Source organism: Caretta caretta, chromosome 16, assembly GCF_965140235.1.
Source record: "Caretta caretta isolate rCarCar2 chromosome 16, rCarCar1.hap1, whole genome shotgun sequence".
NCBI lineage: Eukaryota > Metazoa > Chordata > Testudines > Cheloniidae > Caretta > Caretta caretta.
The window spans coordinates 21690170-21708887 of NC_134221.1; the positions used below are offsets into that span (position 1 = coordinate 21690170).

Sequence of the window (18718 nt, forward strand, 5' to 3'; positions counted from 1 at the left end):
CAGAATGCCCCAGTTATGAAGGGTTATTATGAGAGGAAACCTTAGAATTTAACTTTTGAATAATTATCCAGTGATCCATTGAGTTGGGATTTAATAGAATATTTGTTTGTTAAATTAATGCCAATTTATTGATGGGTAGTTATAAAATATAGTAGATGTACATCTTATTAAACAATGGTAAACCATAAACAGTTGGCATTGAATTAACAGACGTTAGGGTAGAACAAGGGCTAAATTCTACTCTGATTTATATGGGAGTAAATCCTATTGGTTTTAGTGGGAGTTACCTAGGTCACAGAGCAGAATTTGGCCCTAAAGAGAATTTCAGCCAATAGCAATCCAAAAATTTCTGATCCCCCAGGGATTAAATGGTGCAGCCTCATGGAAGGGCTGAATTCTGTTGTCCTTAATCACAATTCCCCAGAATTTAAATGGGAGTTTTGCTTCATTTAGGATTGCAGAATTTGGCCCCTGACAATTGCCATTAAATGACATGGTCATAGCATTAGAGTACAAGACCTCTGTCCTCCAGATTTGAGTATAGGGTACGTTACCTGGTGATTACTTTGGATCTTCCAAAGTCTAATCACTAGGGTAAAAAGAGAAGAGACCCTCAAATTCCTCCACATTTTGGATTCCTATCTGAATTGAAGTTCTGCACATTCAAAATTCACCCCTCTATAGCAGTTACTGAGCAATCTGTAGGGGCATTTGATGCTATGTTCTTCCATGTTATTTAGCTGTAAACCCTATTGTTAAGTAACTCTGGAAGTAACAGAGTCTACCTTGCTCTTTGTGCCTTTAACTCAGTGTTAGCCATACTTTTTTGTATGCAAAAGTGATGCAGTTTTGCACTCTCTGTTTTTAGGGAAAGTTATCATTCAGGTGCCGTGGCTAGACTGACCAAGAGTACAGCTCCAGGGTATCTTCTGTGCAAATGGTCAAGATATTCTGACAAGCCCAGTAAAAATGCCATAGCAGGAAGAGGAGGAAGTGGGATCATGCAGTCTGGATAAAGCAGACCAGATTTGTTGCAGGAAAACCATGAGGAATGTAGCAGTCATACAGAAGCATGTAAAGATGCCAAAAAGAAAAGTGGGCAGAGATGATACAAGCAATCCTGTTAATGTGGAGTCTTCCATTCTCAACAGTAATAAAAGATAACTCCATCATGCCCAGAGGAATCCTTTAGATTTACAGTACAGCGCATGGATGCATGGCAATCTAATAGAAAAGGTTGCTCTTAGCCATTAGCAGTGGTTTGAACAGCTCATGAAGCAGAAGCTACCTGAAATTGGCTGGAATATCAAGAGGTGGAAGGGCTATTGAATCCACTCGGCGAAGGTAACGTTGGACCTCTTCTCTTTTGTCCCATTTGGAAAATACCATAGAGGCACATGAAACCTCTGTTCAAAGGCATAATATGTGTTAACCTCAGCCACGACGGTAGCCAATAAGAAATGATGGCCTGATGCTGATTGCACTGAAGGAACAGATTAAACTTCACGGAGCATTTACAAAGCAAAAGAAGATTGCATCCCGTGAAAGTGGTGAACCCAGCCTGCCAGGTGGGAAAACAAATGCAGCTGAGGTAAAAGATGAAAATTCAAGGAACTCTGCAAGTAGGGAGCAGAGGAAATAATACTCCAAGGGGGCTTATTTGAAGTGTGAGTAAGATACCTTCAGTCTGCAAACAAGGACGTTCAAAAAGAATATTATTGGATGTGGACAGATGCAATGAATACAAAGGAGGTCAAAGCAGCCGAATGAAGTTTTTATGAATAATACAGAATTCCTAATGCCAAATCATAGTCTATTGATTTGCCAGCAGGGTTTCAAGGAGAGTTGTTTGAGGAATATACATATTTAATAGGCGCATGATACTTCAGAGCTGCAGCTAGCTGGAAAGAAGCTGCTTAGGAATCTTACTGGCCTTTGTAGACCCCTGTACAGTAATTAATCCTGTGAAAACTCAGTGAGGTGAATAGGAAAATGGTTGGCACCTGAGGACTCTTGCTAAGTGTTGCGTCCCTCCTATCTCTGGCCATCAGGCAGCATATGCGGAGGCGGATTTGCTCATGCTGAATTTCTGTGCAGTGTGCGGGGAAGCTTGCTGGAGGCTAGGGAACGTTGTGGAAATGTCATTGATCTCAAACCATTCCTGGATGGCAATGTCATGGTGGCCAAGCGGAGTCTCAGAAATGTTATTAAACTCTTTCTTTCCTAGTGCAGCTACTTCCACCGAGTAGAGGTGGAGTCAAAGGGGCAGGATGTGGTGGGAGGGGCTCGGATTCCCTGTTGGGGAAAGGAAAGAGGTTTGACTAATTGCAGAGTATGGGCTGAATCCTGAGAGATGCTGAGCACTAGAAACTTGCATCACTCAGCCCCTCTCGGGATCGGGCCTTGAGTTGCTCTCACTCGCTCGATGGCTTAATGAAGCTCAGGCTCGGAGGGGCAGGTGGTCCCTGGGGTAACTCCCAGCTCTGGTGCCATCACTCCAGGTTGGCACCAATGTGAGGGAGGGGAAGTGGGCTCAATGTGCCTCCAGGATTAACCCCTTGTGATGCTCAACATTGTGCTTGAGGTCTCAGCCCGACGTGCGCACCAGCCTTAGAGGCGACTCCCTGGCAAAAGCTGTTGGCTTGTGTTAATAAAAGCACCAGCCAGCCCCTTTTTATAATTTCCCCAAAGCCAGGTCTGTAATGTGCTTGTTGAGAAATAACCCCCGTTCCTTTCCATGCAGGTGACGACTTCATCAGGAAGTAAATGCTTCTCCTGTCGCTCTGCAGCAGAACGAGATAAATGGATGGAGAACCTGCGGCGTGCCGTGCACCCAAATAAGGTAGCGGCTTTGAGGAATTGCCTCTGTAATAGTTCTGCTCCTCGTTATTACATTTTATAAGCCAGTGCATGGTAGCACTAGGGGACATAGTATCATTTTAGTGACTAAGTGTAATTGGAGGTCAGCTTTTTTCCGTATTACTTTCTGCCACAATTATATTTACGGGAAAGTGCCAATTATTTCCTGCCCTCTCTTCCCCAGTACGTGCCTCTTGGGCTGTCGCTGAGAAACAATCAAACCTCAAGAACCTGCAGTCTTGTTTTAGTACTAATGATACTTGCTACTTATCTAGGGCTTCCGGTCCTCAGAGCGCTTTACCAGGCGGCCCCCAGACAAACGGTGACATCAGGGGTAGAATACAACCCTAGATATTCAGTCCTCACAGCAGCCCCTCTGGTACTGGTGGGGTTTGCGAGCCACATTTGGGGTTTGCGAGCCACATAGAGATGGGGAAATGGAGGCACAGAATCTCAGTGAGTTGCATGTGGCCATGGAGGAATTTGGGCTTGGACATGGCTCCCATTCCTGTACGCAGGCTACCAGGCCATCCTGTTCCCTATATCTGCTGAATTTAAAACTGCAGCAACAAACTCTTTTCTGTCAGTTGAGCATGGGTGGTGGGGGCTGAAAATGTGCCCTTAGAGCTAGTCGAAGCTAAAGGCACCTTAAAAGGGAGCCTAGAGCTGCCCCCTTCTCTGTGTGCCAGGGTAAGGACAAAGCAGATCACCTGTAGGGTTTCACAGCTGACACACTCAACCAATAAGCTGTTTTTGTTGCTCAGAGTGAAGGGGCTCTGTGCATTCATTCTTGCTAGCAGCAGCAGGTAACTGTGTATGCTGGTTAGGCACAGGTCTGGGCCCCCTGCAAAGCTGCTAATGCAGCCCTTACTGTCACGAAGTTTGGTGCCCCAGTTCAGCACCAAATTTTGTACCCTAACTAATGAGCCCTCCATAATACAGGAGGGGAAACAGCAGCATGGAGAGACTAACTTATCCCTCAGGGCACGTTTTACTGTGTGTTGAATTCAGCCCCTGTGCTGTGGTTGCTTTCAGAGCATGGCAGCTGTTGCTGTAGCCACCTGCAGAGAGCTCTGGGAGACTGGGACGACGTGTCTCCCACCAGCATCTCTAGAACAGTTATTAGGAGGGGTTATTCTGTGTCGATGTAGCTGAACGTGGCCCAGAGCAGCTCTGTTCAATGGGCACTCATTTGGAAACTTGCCACCATCTTGAAAAGTGCCCTGCACTGACTCTGCTAACTTTCCTCCTTTTGTCTGAGTTTCTAGACACAGACTCTCAGTATCTGATTGGATATTTTTATCCCAGGATTTTAGTAGTATTGTATAATTTCCTGCATGTGCACTTCCTGAGCCCACATCACCCCATTGTGTACTTCCACCAACTGTGCTCTCCACTCTCCTAAGTGAAGCTGGGTCAGGCCTGGTCGTTACTGTTATAGGAGACACCCAAGGAAAGCTGAGGGTGCTGCAGAATCTGTTGTTGGTGATTCACTATGGGGTGCTCTTTCCTTGAAGTCATCACTGAAACTAGTACCCCTGGAGCTACCTCATCGGGATGAGTTCATGACCATTTGGGGGTCATTAAAGATTCCATGGTATCGTTCACAGCATTAGTGTTAAAAGTGGCACCCAGGCCAAAGTTTTACTTCTGACTAATAATAATGCTTAGCTCATAGGTAACTCATTCCGTCTTCCTTAATCCCCCTAGTGTTTCAGTTGAATTAAATAGTCTTCGTTCTCGTCCTAAAATATGTAGGCAGTGATGCAACAGCTGCTGCTTTCCACCCCAGAAGTGGTTGCATTCCAGTCACAAATGAAGTGATCCATGTGTGGACTTGAGGATGCTTCTATTCCTGCCATGCTACAGAAAAGGAAATATACTGTTCCAGTGCTGCCACATAACAACAATGGAACAAACAGGGGAAAACACCTGTGCAATAGCTTCTGTTTTACAAAAAGTCATTAATTATTGGTAGGGCTCCTTCCTGTTTCTTGTGAGGCCTTCCTGGCAGTAGAACTGGAAATGGTACATTTTTAATTTGGAGGGATTTTATCTGCCTTGTTCCTTTATATTAATTGGCACCAACAGACATGGAGAGCACAGTGATATTTGGAAAATTAACATAAGTAGTGTTGTTATGCAAATTCCTGAGAGCCAGTATTTCCTTAAAATAAAATGTAATTAAGCCTCTGCTCGTTTAGCACATCAGAAATAATTAACTCATTTCTCCGGTTTGTGTACCTTTTTTTTTTTTCACTTGACCTTTTCCTTTGTGTCTCTTTTCCAGGACAACAGCAGAAGGGTAGAGAATATGTTAAAGTTATGGATTATTGAAGCCAAGGACCTGCCAGCCAAGAAGAAGTACTTGTGTGAATTATGCCTGGATGACGTTCTTTATGCACGAACTACCTGTAAATTGAAAACTGACAACGTCTTTTGGGGGGAGCACTTTGAATTTAATAACCTCCCGTCGCTCAAAACCATTACGGTGCACTTATACAAAGAGACTGACAAGAAAAAAAAGAAAGACAAGACCAACTTCATCGGGCAGGTGAATATCCCCGTGGGCTCCGTAACAGGGCGGCAGTTTGTGGAGAAGTGGTACCCTGTCATCAGCCCCAACCCCAGCAAGGGCAAGTCCGCAGGGCCTATGATCCGCATCAAGTCACGCTACCAGAGCATGAGCATCCTCCCCATGGAGATGTACAAGGAGTTTGCCGAGTACATCACTAACAATTACATGGTGCTCTGCTCAGTGCTGGAGCCTGCGTTGAGTGTGAAGAACAAAGAGGAGATGGCCTCTGCACTGGTCCATATTCTGCAAAGCACTGGGAAGGCCAAGGTAAGATCCCCACATCACCTGTACAATCCCCTTATAGACAGACCTGATGCAGAACCTCAGATCCAAATACCCCCCAGCTACACATGGATCTGAACTTTGGCTCGGCCCTTCCCCATTGACCATGTTTATAATTCTTCTTTTACCATAGACAAGTTAGCAGCACGTGTAGTGGGCTTTCTGGGTCCTGGTCTATTTAAGCAGACTGTTTTTATTTATTGTCAGTAAATTGCTTCTTGCTCAGTCCATTCACTGGCACTTGTCCCAGTGGGATGTGTGCCTCATTGGTCAGGGCCATGGAAGAAATTGTGTAGTATGTGGGAGGTGTTAGAGAGGAGCCCACCTCAGGCACATGCAAATGGGTCCATTAGCACTGCAGTGTCTCTTGTCCCTGCTTTCGGATTGGTGAGGAACTCACAGGATACTGGTATTTCCAGGTGAGGGGGACTGATGTGGAAGAGCTGCAAACTCTGGAAGACCAGCTGTTTGAGCTCAGCTGGATGAACTGCTAACATCCCTGTGAATCCCCCACCACCGGGCTTTGGGCGGCCGGCCTGGGGGAGTCTGAGATTTCTGCGAGTAGTTTCAATTTTTCTGTGTGAGGATGCAGGGAGGGGAAGAGAGGCGGAGTGACTGACTTAGTGAACATCACTTCACAGACAGCCTAGCCAAGCACGGAGCATTTAGGTCCAGGCAAGGGAGTACGCACAGAGCATGCTGCGGAGTGTACGTCCCCATGCAACATCAGTATAACTTGAATGGGCAATGGTAGCCCAGCAGCTGTAGTGGGAGGGTGAGGTGTGAATGGGACAAATGGCCAGTTTTCATTTTGTCCATTAATTTCTCCTTGAACTTACCAGCTAGGGAGTGGGGGCCTTGGCTTGATGGCTCAGCAAGATTTTCAAAGCCTCTGCGGTGCTAAGGAGTCTTGCAGCCTGCTTGAGAACTGGAATTGGGGCTTCCCCTCCTGTCTGCTCTTCACCTCCTGTGTGCGGAGATGAACTAAACCAATAGACTGGGTCAAGGCAGCAAAACTTCACCAAGGGGATTAACTGTCAGGGAGCCGGGAGCTGCTCCCAGGGGCACCAGGCGTACGTTGTGCCCTGTTTCAGGGTATGTCTGGGCTGTCTTCAAAGCCTCAGGAGACATACTCCTGCCAGCTCTCACTGAGGCAGCGCAAGCGGCAGGACGGGCTAGCTTCCCGAGTACTGGCCTAGGCTCTCTGACAGCCGTGGGGTTGGGGGGTGTCTAACTCATCCCACCCCTCGCACTGCTGAGGCTAAGTTCCACTTTTAGCCCGCTAGCTCAACGAGAGCTGGCACGAGTACGTCTCCTGGGGCTGGGAATCACACCCAGCTCCAAACGTAGACGTCGCCACTGTCTTCTTGGTCACAGGGAGGAACATCAAACCCAGACGTGGTCCAGCGGCCTGTGGTATCATTGCCTTCAGTGGGTGCAGGATCAGCTCGGCCAGTGACTTTCTGCGATTGCTCCATCAGAAAGCACCTGAGGCCACCTCTGCCCTGGCTGATTCTGCCGCTGACTTGGACCTAGTCTGCACTAGCAAATGTTTGCTGGGACAGCTGCATGCACAAGCCCTCCTAGTGGAGATGTAGCTGATACCAGCAGGAGCATACGTATACATTTCCCCAAATGAAATGAGCGATACCAACACACTATTTTGGCTGGTATAGCTGTGTCTACACTAGGACTTTTGCCGGTATAAAACGGTCATAAAAAACCTACCCCCCAGACCAGCATGACCATATGGACCAACGTTCTACGTGTAGGCCTGGCCTTGGTAGCTGTGTCTGTCTGTGAGCGCTGTCACGCTGCTCCTTGCCCGAGCCCCTCCTGTGGCCAGACCCAGAGAGGCTCAGGAAGGAGCAAGTGTGTTTGCACGTGTCTGTGCATTGCTGCTCGAGAGCCCAGGGATACTCCACTGGGGAAATAGCAAACAGTAAACAGGTTGGATAAATGTCCCCCTACAGTGGAGCTTCTGCTTTCACTGCCTGTCATCTGCCGTCAGCGTTTAGCACAAGGGTTAGAGAGTTGTCAGAGCAACAGGAATTATTGGAGCATGGGAGCCGGTTGCTGCATCTTGTGTAGAGGAGCTGGACAAGCAAAGAGAAATAAAAATAAAAACAGCAGCACAGTGAAAGGGATACTCACTGGGAGACAACGCCCCCTCCTCCCTCTGCCTCGGTCGCCCCCTCCTCCCTCTGCCTCGGTCGCCCCCTCCTCCCTCTGCCTCGGTCGCCCCCTCCTCCCACCGCCTCGGGGCGACAAACGGGGCGCTGCAGAGTGCTCACTAGCACGGCAAACCCTCTGCGCCGCCGATTGAGTGACGAGACGCAGTGAGGAGACACGTGCGCGTGAGAGCTTCGCGGGCAACAACAAGCTCGTGTCTGGGCTGGGCTGGGCTGGGGGTCTTGCGGGACATGGCAAAGCCAAGCACAACCCCCTCCCGCTCCCATGTGACTTAGCCAAAGGCAGGCACGGAGCTGAAGAAGGCCAAGAATGGGCTTGTTGAGTGGGGTGGGGTGCTGGGCTGGTGAGGCTGCTCCCTGGTCATCACTAGCAAACAGCAATGATACGGGGCGGTGGTTGGCTTTCTACAGGAAAGACCTGATGCCACAAACCCTGCTCACATGAGTCATCCCCTCTGGGATCCACAGGGCTACTCACGTGGGTAGGCAAGGCTGGGCGCCGACTCATGGATTTGCATTAAAGTTATTTTATTTTTAGTACATTGGGGCTAGTGAGACGTCAGTGGCCACTCCGGGAGTCAAAAGGCTGCAGAGCAAGCTTCTCTCACTGCTCTGGAAAGGGAGCAGCTCCAGGTGCGAGGGGGAATTTCGGCTATGGCCCAGCCTGTCCCCAGCCTCTCTGCTGAGCCTGCTGACAAAGGGCTTAGTGGGGGGCATTGGTCTGGGGATGAGGGAACTAGACTGAGTCTCAAATACTGATTGTTAACAAAACGCTGGTACTTCGGGAGGAAGAGAATGTCTCTCTATTATTTAGTGTTTGTCCTGCAGAAGCTGCGTTCTGCTTGCCATGCCTAGCACTTCAGTGACCAGTGGGAGTGCAGACAGGCAGGGCTTTCAGCTCAGATAACGGCCTTACCCCATTCTCTCCCTCGTCCGCTCCTGGAAGCTTGTCAGGGGTTCGCAAGTGAATCGTCCAGCAGCAAATGCTCCCATTTTACCTCAGCTCAGATTTGTGTGTCTGTTTCGAATGGAGCTGGGAGGCTGTTTAATGTGAGGGCCCTGGCACGCACAGAGAGATGAACCCGGATCCCTGCTGGAAGCTGGAGCAGAGGGAGATAGCATTTAAAAAGCTCAAATTTTAGAAAAGCCTGATCGCTGTATTGCCATGTTGTCTCCTCGCTCTGTAGCTGTCTGTCTGGCCCTCATCACAGTGGTATTGGAGCATCTCCCATGCATCCAAAAATAGAAACGGTCTCTCTCTCTCTCCCTTCCTTCCCAACCTGCAGGAGACCTAGCTGAGTTTGTTGTTTGTTTGTTTGCCCTTAGTGTGGCTGTTGTGTTTCTGAGGGGTGGGCATCTGGAGAGCTCTGAACTGTACCTGGTTTGGAGCTGGCCGGCAGCAGCTCCTTCAGACCCAAATTCCCCCTAGCTGTAAGCCCGCTGGCTGGCCCGCCTCTGGAGTAAGCCATGTTAGCCCAGGGCGGCTCCAGCCAGGGGTGCGTTAGCATTAGAAATTATTGACACCAGAGACTCCAAGCCCTGAAAATTAGGCAGTGGAAATGATGCCCCATTTGCAGCCTCTGCTGCTTCATCCGTCACAGTGGAGTTTGTGAGTCCAGTGGAAGTGCCAGGGGCCAGGCTGAGGGGGAAGCTTGAGAGTTGGCTCCTTAGTGTCTGAGCTGGAGGATTATTAGGGATGAGCCGGTTTTCAGATCCCACATCGGGCTAGGCTCAGGTTCAAGTTCGTGGCTGCACTGGGTGCAGTGCTGTGCAGGGAATGCATTAGAGGGCAAATCAGAACCAGGGCGAGCAGTGTTTGCATTTGAATCAGGGATCTGGTTTAAGTCTGAATGGCGGCCAAAACACAGAAGTGGGATGGAGCAGAATTGGGATTGAGGGTGCGGGGCCTAAGGCCAAATGGGATTTGAGGGCATGGGGATGCAGGCAGGGGGCTGAGTCAGGTCTGAGGGTGCAGGATACACAGCTAAATGAGATTGAAGGGCACAGAGCCCAGCTGGGTTCGAGGGCACAGTGATCAAGGCCTGAGGGTATGGGGACTAGGTTTGAGTTGGGGCTAGTTTACATGCTGCCCTTGCAAGGTTTGCACTACACATGGTGGGCATACGCGCTGGAGAGTCAGCTGACAACAACCCCTCTCCCTCTCCCAACCCGCTGTAGTCTCCACTAGCCCAGGGAGCCACTCTCTTGCCAGCATGTGGCACACATGCCTGCACTTTCTGAGGAGCTATTTCCACAAACCTCAGCAGTGCTCCAGTCCCTTTCTCCTGCCCTCACTCAGCTGTAGAGCACAGACACCGTAATAAATGGCTGGTCATTAATTTTGCTGATAAAGGTTTTTTGGTGGTTGTTGGCTGCAGTTGCGATGCTAAAGCAGCAATTAAAGATGAAGTGAGAGCTAAGTGTCCAGTGGATTATCATCTATCTGTGCAGACTCGTTAGCTGCTAATTGCTCCTGCTCCCGCGCTGTTTCAGGCCCTGATTTCCATCACTGATTTGCTGTAAATATGGCTTAATCCTTCAATGAAGCATGTAGGTATTGGGCAGATGTGTTCATCCAGTGCAGCTCTCGCAGATGGGCAGAACCTCTATTGAACATGACCCTGTTGCCCTGCAGACAGTGCGCAGCGTGGCTGCCTGACGCGTCCAGCCATCTCTCTGGGATTAACGGTCACTCTTCAGAGGCCTGCCGGGCGACAGGAGGACGATTGTTCTCAATCCGCACAGTGATCTTTTCAAAACCATGAGCCACGCCCCCCTATGGGGCTTTGGCATCTGCAATGGAGTGTTTCTGAGCCAGGCTCTGTGCTCCTTCCCTCCCAGGTGACTGATGGAGATTAGACCCAGAGGCAGGGAGGGCATATGCACGGACTGCTGTACAGAGATCAGCAGATCCCCCAGAAAGACTGTCCAGCCCCAGCAACATTTCTCTTGTCTGTTCATTGCAGCATAGTTCCGGATTCTGTTTCCTGCTCCATCACTGACTTGCTGGTTGATCTTGTCCAAGTCACATCATGGCTCTGTGCTTCAATTTCCCCAATTTTTGTAAAATGTGGGATTTGACGTCAGAGCCATTATAGCAGTGAAAGAACAACCGGGATTCTGCTCTGCCTCATCCAGTAGCCTGGCACTACCCCCCCTTTGTTGGCCCAGGCATAATGAGAAGAGCAGAAAGAGCCTCCCCTGCTTTGCTGATGTCAGGCAGTTGTTGAAATCTCGTGATGGCGTGGAAGCCAAGTGCAAGTAAGAGAGAGGAATAAATCTGACTCTTGAAGATGTCTTTCTGAGAGCCACTTTCCTGATTGTAACCACATGCTGAGACTCAGTTAGCTGGGGAAGGAGGGAGAGGAGACAGAAGGAAAACATCTAATGTCAGTAGAGAATTTATACCTGAATGAGGATTTATCGACACACAGTTATACTGGTACAAAGTTATACACCTTTATCCCAATACGGCTCTCACCCTGGGGGTTGCATCGCTTAGTTAAATTAGTACAGTGTATAGACAAGTGCTAAGAAAGAGAAGATGCCTAGGTCGAGGGGTGGGGTGTGGGGGGGGTAAAGTGCGTGGGTGCCATGCAACATTGCTGGCTGGGGTGGGGATCGAGCAGGACAGTGGGGGCTCCACTGAGCCAAGTGTTAGGGAGAGAATGTGAGCCTCTGGAAGCAGGGCAAACAGCTGCTGAGCTGCACGGCTGACCTTAGCAGTGCAGAGGGGCTGCAAAATCATTCTTGTCTCCCCCTTCCCTCATCGACTCCTGTGCACCATGAGGCACTATGCTACCCCTCCCACTGTCAGAAACATGGCGTTACAGCAGAGTCAGAGCTATATTGTAAGCACAGTACCTTTACTCTCTGTAAAGCAGCATGGTGCCATATGTAAATGGTCAATAACACCATGGGGTCCAATTCTGCCCCCAGATCCATGCACACCAATCCCTTGGAAATCAGTGGGCATTGCACACCCATGTCAGAAGGCAAAGTCTGGCCCACCACCTTTCAGGCTGGTACAACGCAGTAGTGGTTTATTAAAATAAGAAATGGGCAGGAATGCCAGAAATACCAGCTCTGTGCTATTTTCCCTTCACTTGGTTAAAGGAGACTTCTGGCGTGATTAGCAATAAGACCGTCCAGCCTATAATGGGTATGTCAACTACTTTAACTAGTGAAGCAGGTGGCTCAGTCCAAGGGCATGTCTTCACTGCAAAGAAAGCTGAGCTTTTAATTTGGTTTAATTTACCCGAGTTAAAACAGGAGTGAAGATACAGCAGCTCAGTTTAGCAGCTCGTGTTACAACCTGTGGGGAGCCTCAGGGTGAATTTGAGCCAGTAACCCAAGTTAAAAGCCAGGTTGCTGTGTCTTCATTGTTACTTTAACCTGGGCTAAGAAAACAACGTCCTTTCTGCAGTGAAGATGTACCGCCTCGTTCTAAAGGGCCCTCCGCCTGGTGTTGAGGTGCGGGTGCCACTCCCGAGAAAGGCTCCCGGCACGAGTTCTGCTGTCAGTGCCAGCGGGTGTTTCTGGGTACGAGAGTTTAGCTGCTTCTCTTTGCTGTATCATCCTGGTGCTTAAACTCCCTTCAGGGATATCGACGCAGCAGCTGGGAGGGCGCCTCCTAGCGTGGCTCGCCAGACATGCGCTAGACCTGCTCAAGCTGCCACAGACAGCGCTGTGGCTCTGGCAGCAAAGGCGGCAGCTCAGGCTGGCCACCCGAGGACACACCCAGAGGTTGGGCGGGATTGTATTCGGGCGACTAGCTCAAGCCACCATGACCGCCCTGCTGTTTTTAGGTGCTAGCCTGAGCAGCACTAGGGCGTATAGGTTTACCTGAGCTGGGAATTGCACCTCCCCGCTGCTGTGTAGACCTACCCCTTATTGGAGAGAGAGCTGCGTGGTGTGAAACAGCAAAGGTCCAAAGTACTGCAGGTCCTCAGGGAAAGCTGTAGCATTTTGGACCATTCCTGTAGACACTGCAGCACTGTTTCATCAGAGGCTCTGGGTTGAGGTGGGGTGGGATTGTTAGCATTCAGGCCTGAGAACCACCAGGACAAGCTGTAGTGGCAAAGATTCCTCATCTCATCCTCTTTTTGTTCCTGCCTTTCCTCTCGCTCCATTTTCTCTTTGTGTCTGACTGGGCCTGGCCGCACAGCTGTGCCCATGCTGCAGATTAGCCTGTGGAAAATATAGATAACAAGCCCGCACCTAACTCAAGGACAGTGCTATTTTGCGTGGGTGTTTGAGGAGGAAGAAAAGTGTCTCCCGCAGGGCTTCAAAGCTGTGCTCCGGCTCTGCTCCAGCTCCAGGCAAAAACCTGCAGCTCCACTGCTCCAGAGCTGCTCCGCACTCCAGCTCCGGGCTCTGCTCCAAAGCCCTGGACTCTCCCACAGGCGGTTGGAGAGTTCAACATGCCTGCAAAACCCTGACCAGTAGCCAAGGCAGAAGATAGCTGGGGAGAAAAGGGAAAGGCATTTGATAAAGTTAAAAGCAAAGGATCTAGGTTTATGGAGCTGCTCCAGCCCACTGGAAAGTCTGAAAAATATCCAGACCTAAATGTGCTCCGGTGCTGGGTGCAGTTTTCTTGGCTCTTTTTTTATATTTGTGAAAAGATTAGCCTGAAAGTGGCACGGTTGTTTCTTTGAAGAGGAGGCATGGGCTTGTGGTTACACAGGGTTGGGAGTTGGGGCTCCTGGATTTGGTTATTGGCTGCCCTATTGACTTGCTATGTACCTCAGTTTCCCCATCTGTAAAGCAATATAATGTGATGTTGTGAGACGTAATCTTTGTAATGTGCTTTGAGATCCTCAGAGGAAAGGCATTATAGAAAGGAGCATCGTCGTGATTAGAAATGCAGCTGTTACTCTCTGACTTTTGTAAACCTGCAGCACAGTAGTCTCAATGCCTAAATTCATTCCTGGCCCATCTTAAAAATATGTGAGCCAGTTTTATAAACATGTAAACAGATCAAAACTCTCTTCCCCAGATGGATGGTAGAACAAAACCCACCTCCGACTAAGCTCTAACTAACTGGCTGTTTATGTGCAATCTATATTTTCCAGGCAATGAAGTAATGAGGAGTAACACTTGGCTCCGTATTTGTTTGTTCTGTGAGGATTTGCCTCTCTGAAGCAGAAGTATTTACTTCCCTCCTGTACCAGCCTGCTGAAAGCTCCCTGCTCTCTCCCTCAGTTTTTGGCCATGGAAATGCTGGGGTGAAAGAAAACATTCTGCAACTCGTGCCCCATCCTCTCCCCTCCTGGCCCACATGGGTTTGGCCAGAGCCACCCAGCAGTGTGGCTAGTTTGGACCTCATGTAGCTTTGCTGAACAGTGAATGACATGGAGGGCTGCAGGAGCCTGTGTCTCCTAAATGAAACTCAGCAGCCCAGGGAAGAGCTGGGATCCCAGGACAGAGCCCTGCGGTGCAGGCAGTTCAGGAGGGTAGGACATATTGCACAGAGCTGTTTCTCTTGGAACTTGCCCTGGGGCAAGGGTGCCCCACCTGCGCCTGAGAAGGAGCCAGTATTTACCAATGTACATTGCCAAAGAGCCACAGGAATATGCCAGCAGCCCCCATCCGCTCCCCCCTGCCCCAGGCACATTGGAAAGTTGGCACCTGTAGCTCCAGTCCGGAGTCGGTGCCTGTGCAAGAAGCCACATATTAACCTCTGAAGAGCCGCAGGCAGCTCCGGAGCCACAGGTTGGCCCCCCCTGCCCTGCGGTCCTCTTTGTAGAGAAGGCTGTTCAGATTGCAAAGCAGCGGTGCTGTTCCCTGCCCTAGGATGCCATTTCACTCGCGTGTATGTAACTGGCAGCAGCCATATAATTGCCCCCACGAAGAGCTTATCTATCTGATAATACTTTTATAGCAGCCATAGTCAAGCTAATTATGCCTTTAATTGCCTTTCTCAGCCCCAACCCCGTCCCCCCTCCCCCCGTTTTCTCCAGCAAGGGAGGCGAGATGGTGCGTGGCAGCTCCAGAGAGCAGTACTGGGTTTCCCAGCGTTGTGTGTTACAAGCGTAGGCATTTCTAAACCATTCCTGTAAGAGCCATTCCCCTCTTACCCATGAGTTCTGTTCATGCACTCCTGCCTCCTGCCTGAGGGGGTTGTTTTAGGCGCCACACAGTAAGCGCCTGTGGGTTTGTTATTCAGCATACTAACGCAATATTCCTTCAATTAGTCTCTTCATTGCCTTAAACGAGGTCACTGCTAGAGTTGCCCACACACTGATCCTTTCAATGCCATGGAAGGACGTTACAAACACCCACTCCCCGGAGAGACCTGGAAGCTGTGGAGACTCTGGTTTTAAAGTCTTCACTGGACGACCCCTAAAGTCTCAGTGGAAAAGGGGTCAGCTACCTGGCTTGCGTGAAATGACCACCGTCAGTGCAGATCCCGAGAAGTTAGAAGCAGGGATTAGGAGTCAGGACTCCTGGGTTCCATACGTTGTCCTCTTCCCAGAGCTCTACACAGCTCTGCACCCGCCTATGTCTCCTCACCTGTCACTCACTATTGTTTATATGTATTGTGGTAGTGCGCGGGCGCACCAGGCATGGGTCTGGGCCCTGTTGTGCTGGGTGCTGTACAAACTCAGAACAGGTCAGTCCCTGCCCCAAACAGCTTACCTGTCTTCTTGCCTTGTTGCTCTCTTTGTCCCTTGTATTGTACTGCTCCTTGTGTCTAGAACAGTGGCTCACAACCTTTCCAGACTGCTGAACCTCTTTTAGGAATCCATATGCCTCAGTTTCTCACCACGTGCCCTCTGTGCTGCCTGCTCCTCCCCTGTGCCTGACCCTCATCTCCCTTTGGAAATTCCCCAGCTCCCACGATTGACTTGTGAGCTCACCAGACATACTGTTGGCTTTATCTTTTTCCTGTTGCCTCCCTTTGTCTGTCTCTGTGTCCTAGGCTTGTCTAACTTAGACTGAAAGCTCTCTGGGGCAGGGACTGGGGCAGCTATTGCTGTAAAGGTTACGTCAGCATATAGGAGTAATAATACGCCTCTTCCAAGTGACTGTACAAAGACTAGCCTGCTAACACAGGCCAAATGCATTGTGTAACGGTCATTCCAGTGAAGGCCTGAGAAAACAGCCAGGCCTTGAATGTGTCCTAAAGGTCACAGACTCTGGCTGTGCCGGGCCTTTAGATAAGCACGTAACCCGTCCAAGCGTAGAGTAATACACCCATAATAATACACCCAGGTGTCTGTTCCATATGCAAAGCATAGTAGGGCGCTGCAGTCTAATAAACCCACACAGCAATGCAACTGCTGCTTCCGACTGAAAGATCGCCTTCCAATACACGTGCATTTTGCAGGGAGCCTATTAAGCTATGTAATGAAGCAATTACCAACATGACCTTTTCAATTGCCACTTGCCTTGCAGGGAGCTGTGCGGTAAATGAGATGAGCCTAGTGAGCGGGCAGTGACTGCAAAGGTAGCGGGGACTGGATCTTTCATGGATGGGGGACACCCTGAGGGGTGGTAGAGCTGCTTTGCATGTGTTTGGTGAGAGGGCCAGGTGGGTAATCCGCTTCTTCCACTGGCACCGGGTGGGAGCCCTGTGCACTGCGTCTCCTTGTGGTGTTCACTGAGGGGAGGCATTGGTTCATTGATCTTTATAGGGCTGCACTCGCTGCAAGTCGAGTTGGATTCCCCACGCAGTCATCTGGAGATGCCAGTAGTTGATCCCACCAGACTCGTAGGCAGATGAGACTTGGTCATGCCAGAACCAAGGAGTCCCCCTGCTTCACTGCTGACCGCTGCTGCCTATCTCCCATTCTGCTGTGGCTGCTCTAACCCACGACAGAGATTGCTGTGCTCTCGGTGTCAGGCTTGGATTGTGGAGCAGTTCTACCCCCTGGAAGGCTAGAGCGTATACAGCTGATGGGAAGAAGGTAGGCATGTCCCAAGGCAATTTCTTAATCTGAGACACTGCCCCAGGTGCCCCAGAAGATTGTGAATCTGTCCAGAGTGTTCATGCAGGTTTCCTGCAGTGAGGATTTTTTTGCTTCAACTGGGCTCCTATTTGTTCTGCGTTTTTATCCTGCCTTTATAGTCTTCTGGCGCATGGCTTCTGACAGCACAAACAATGAATTTGATGTTGAGTCAGTGATGAAGCCACTCTATGATGGCCACATCATCTGGAGACGTCAGCACCTCCATCCATCATCCTGAGGAGAAAGAGGGCAGTCCGTGACCAGATGGCACGCTCTTTGTTCTTGAGTTCCACAGGGCAGGGCAAGGCGCTCAAGAAACCCCAACAGTGAAGATGTAAATTAAAACCCAATGTACCCTGTTGTAACAAGGAAGGATCTTTTGGTGCATGTGGTTGTTCAGAGGGGCACATGAGAACTGAGCTGGAGAGACTAAGGGACCTAGATCTGCTTTGCCTATCTGCAAAGAAATGAGCCATCGATCCAAAATTTAGTCCCACATCACCTGCTGCTGCTGTTCCTTAGAAAGACTGTGTCTGACGTGCTGTCTGACAGGGTCAGCTATTTCAGAAAAGGGATATCTTGACTTTCGCTGGCATTGTTGACATGGCTTTGAGATGAAATTGTGAAGTACGCTGTCGTGATCGTTGGCTGTGCACAGTAATGCAGCCAGGACCCTGCCTTCACGCCTAGTCACCAGGGGACCAATGACAGCCAGGACTGGAAGATTGGAGACTGGAGTTGTCCAGATCACGCCATGATGTGAAGGGCAGAGCTGATCACTGAGTCCAACTTGCCACAATGGCGACTGGAGCCCCATTCTGCCGCACAGTAATCAGCCAGTGGATCATCAAGGATGTACAACCTATCCTGAAGGACGACCCATCACTCTCACAGATCTTGGGAGACAGGCCAGTCCTTGCTTACAGACAGCCCCCCAACCTGAAGCAAATACTCACCAGCAACCACACACCACACAACAGAAACACTAACCCAGGAACCTATCCTTGCAACAAAGCCCGTTGCCAACTCTGTCCACATATCTATTCAGGGGACACCATCCTAGGGCCTAATCACATCAGCCACACTATCAGAGGCTCGTTCACCTGCACATCTACCAATGTGATATATGCCATCATGTGCCAGCAATGCCCCTCTGCCATGTACATTGGCCAAACTGGACAGTCTGTACGTAAAAGAATCAATGGACACAAATCAGACGTCAAGAATTATAACATTCAAAAACCAGTCAGAGAACACTTCAATCTCTTTGGTCACTTGATTACAGAGCTAAAAGTGGCAATTCTTCAACAAAAAAAACTTCAAAAACAGACTCCAATGAGAGACTGCTGAATTGGAATTGATTTGCAAACTGGATACAATTGACTTAGGCTTGAATAAAGACTGGGAGTGGATGGGTCATTGCACAAAGTAACACCCCCCCCCCCGCTCTCCTGGTGGTAATAGCTCACCTTACCTGATCACTCTTGTTACAATGTGTATGGTAACACCCATTGTTTCATGTTCTCTGTGTATATAAAATCTCCCCACTGTATTTTCCACTACGTGCATCCGATGAAGTGAGCTGTAGCTCACGAAAGCTCATGCTCAAATAAATTGGTTAGTCTCTAAGGTGCCACAAGTCCTCCTTTTCTTTTTGTGGAAAAATTAAGGCATTGATAGATGTCCATAGGGTTGCAGCACTAGCATCCAGTACATTGCTGGCAAACCTTCAGAGGAGTGCGACTCTCAGCTAGATTGTGGCTCGTCTTCTCAATGTGTTGTTGAAAGGACAGAGAGCTGTCAAGCTTTATCCCAAAATAAGTAGGGTGCAATTCAAAAACGATTGGCTGGTT

At 49.5% G+C, this 18718-nt stretch overlaps 1 protein-coding gene across 20 annotated transcripts in view; it reads left to right on the top strand.

Moving 5' to 3' along the window:
* DAB2IP (DAB2 interacting protein) overlaps positions 1–18718 on the top strand; it is a 347539-nt gene that overhangs the window by 276202 nt on the left and 52619 nt on the right. For 19 of the 20 annotated variants that reach the window (XR_012665207.1, XM_048823306.2, XM_048823318.2 and 16 more), the window contains 2 exons: positions 2744–2842; positions 5150–5704. Coding sequence is in view for 19 of the 20 variants with exons in the window: in XM_048823306.2 (XP_048679263.2) it covers positions 2744–2842; positions 5150–5704 (654 nt within the window). In the remaining variant the exon portion in view is untranslated. Of the gene's footprint in view, positions 1–868; positions 1345–2743; positions 2843–5149; positions 5705–18718 lie in introns of all 20 variants that reach the window. The other variant, XM_048823320.2, reaches the window with a different exon arrangement.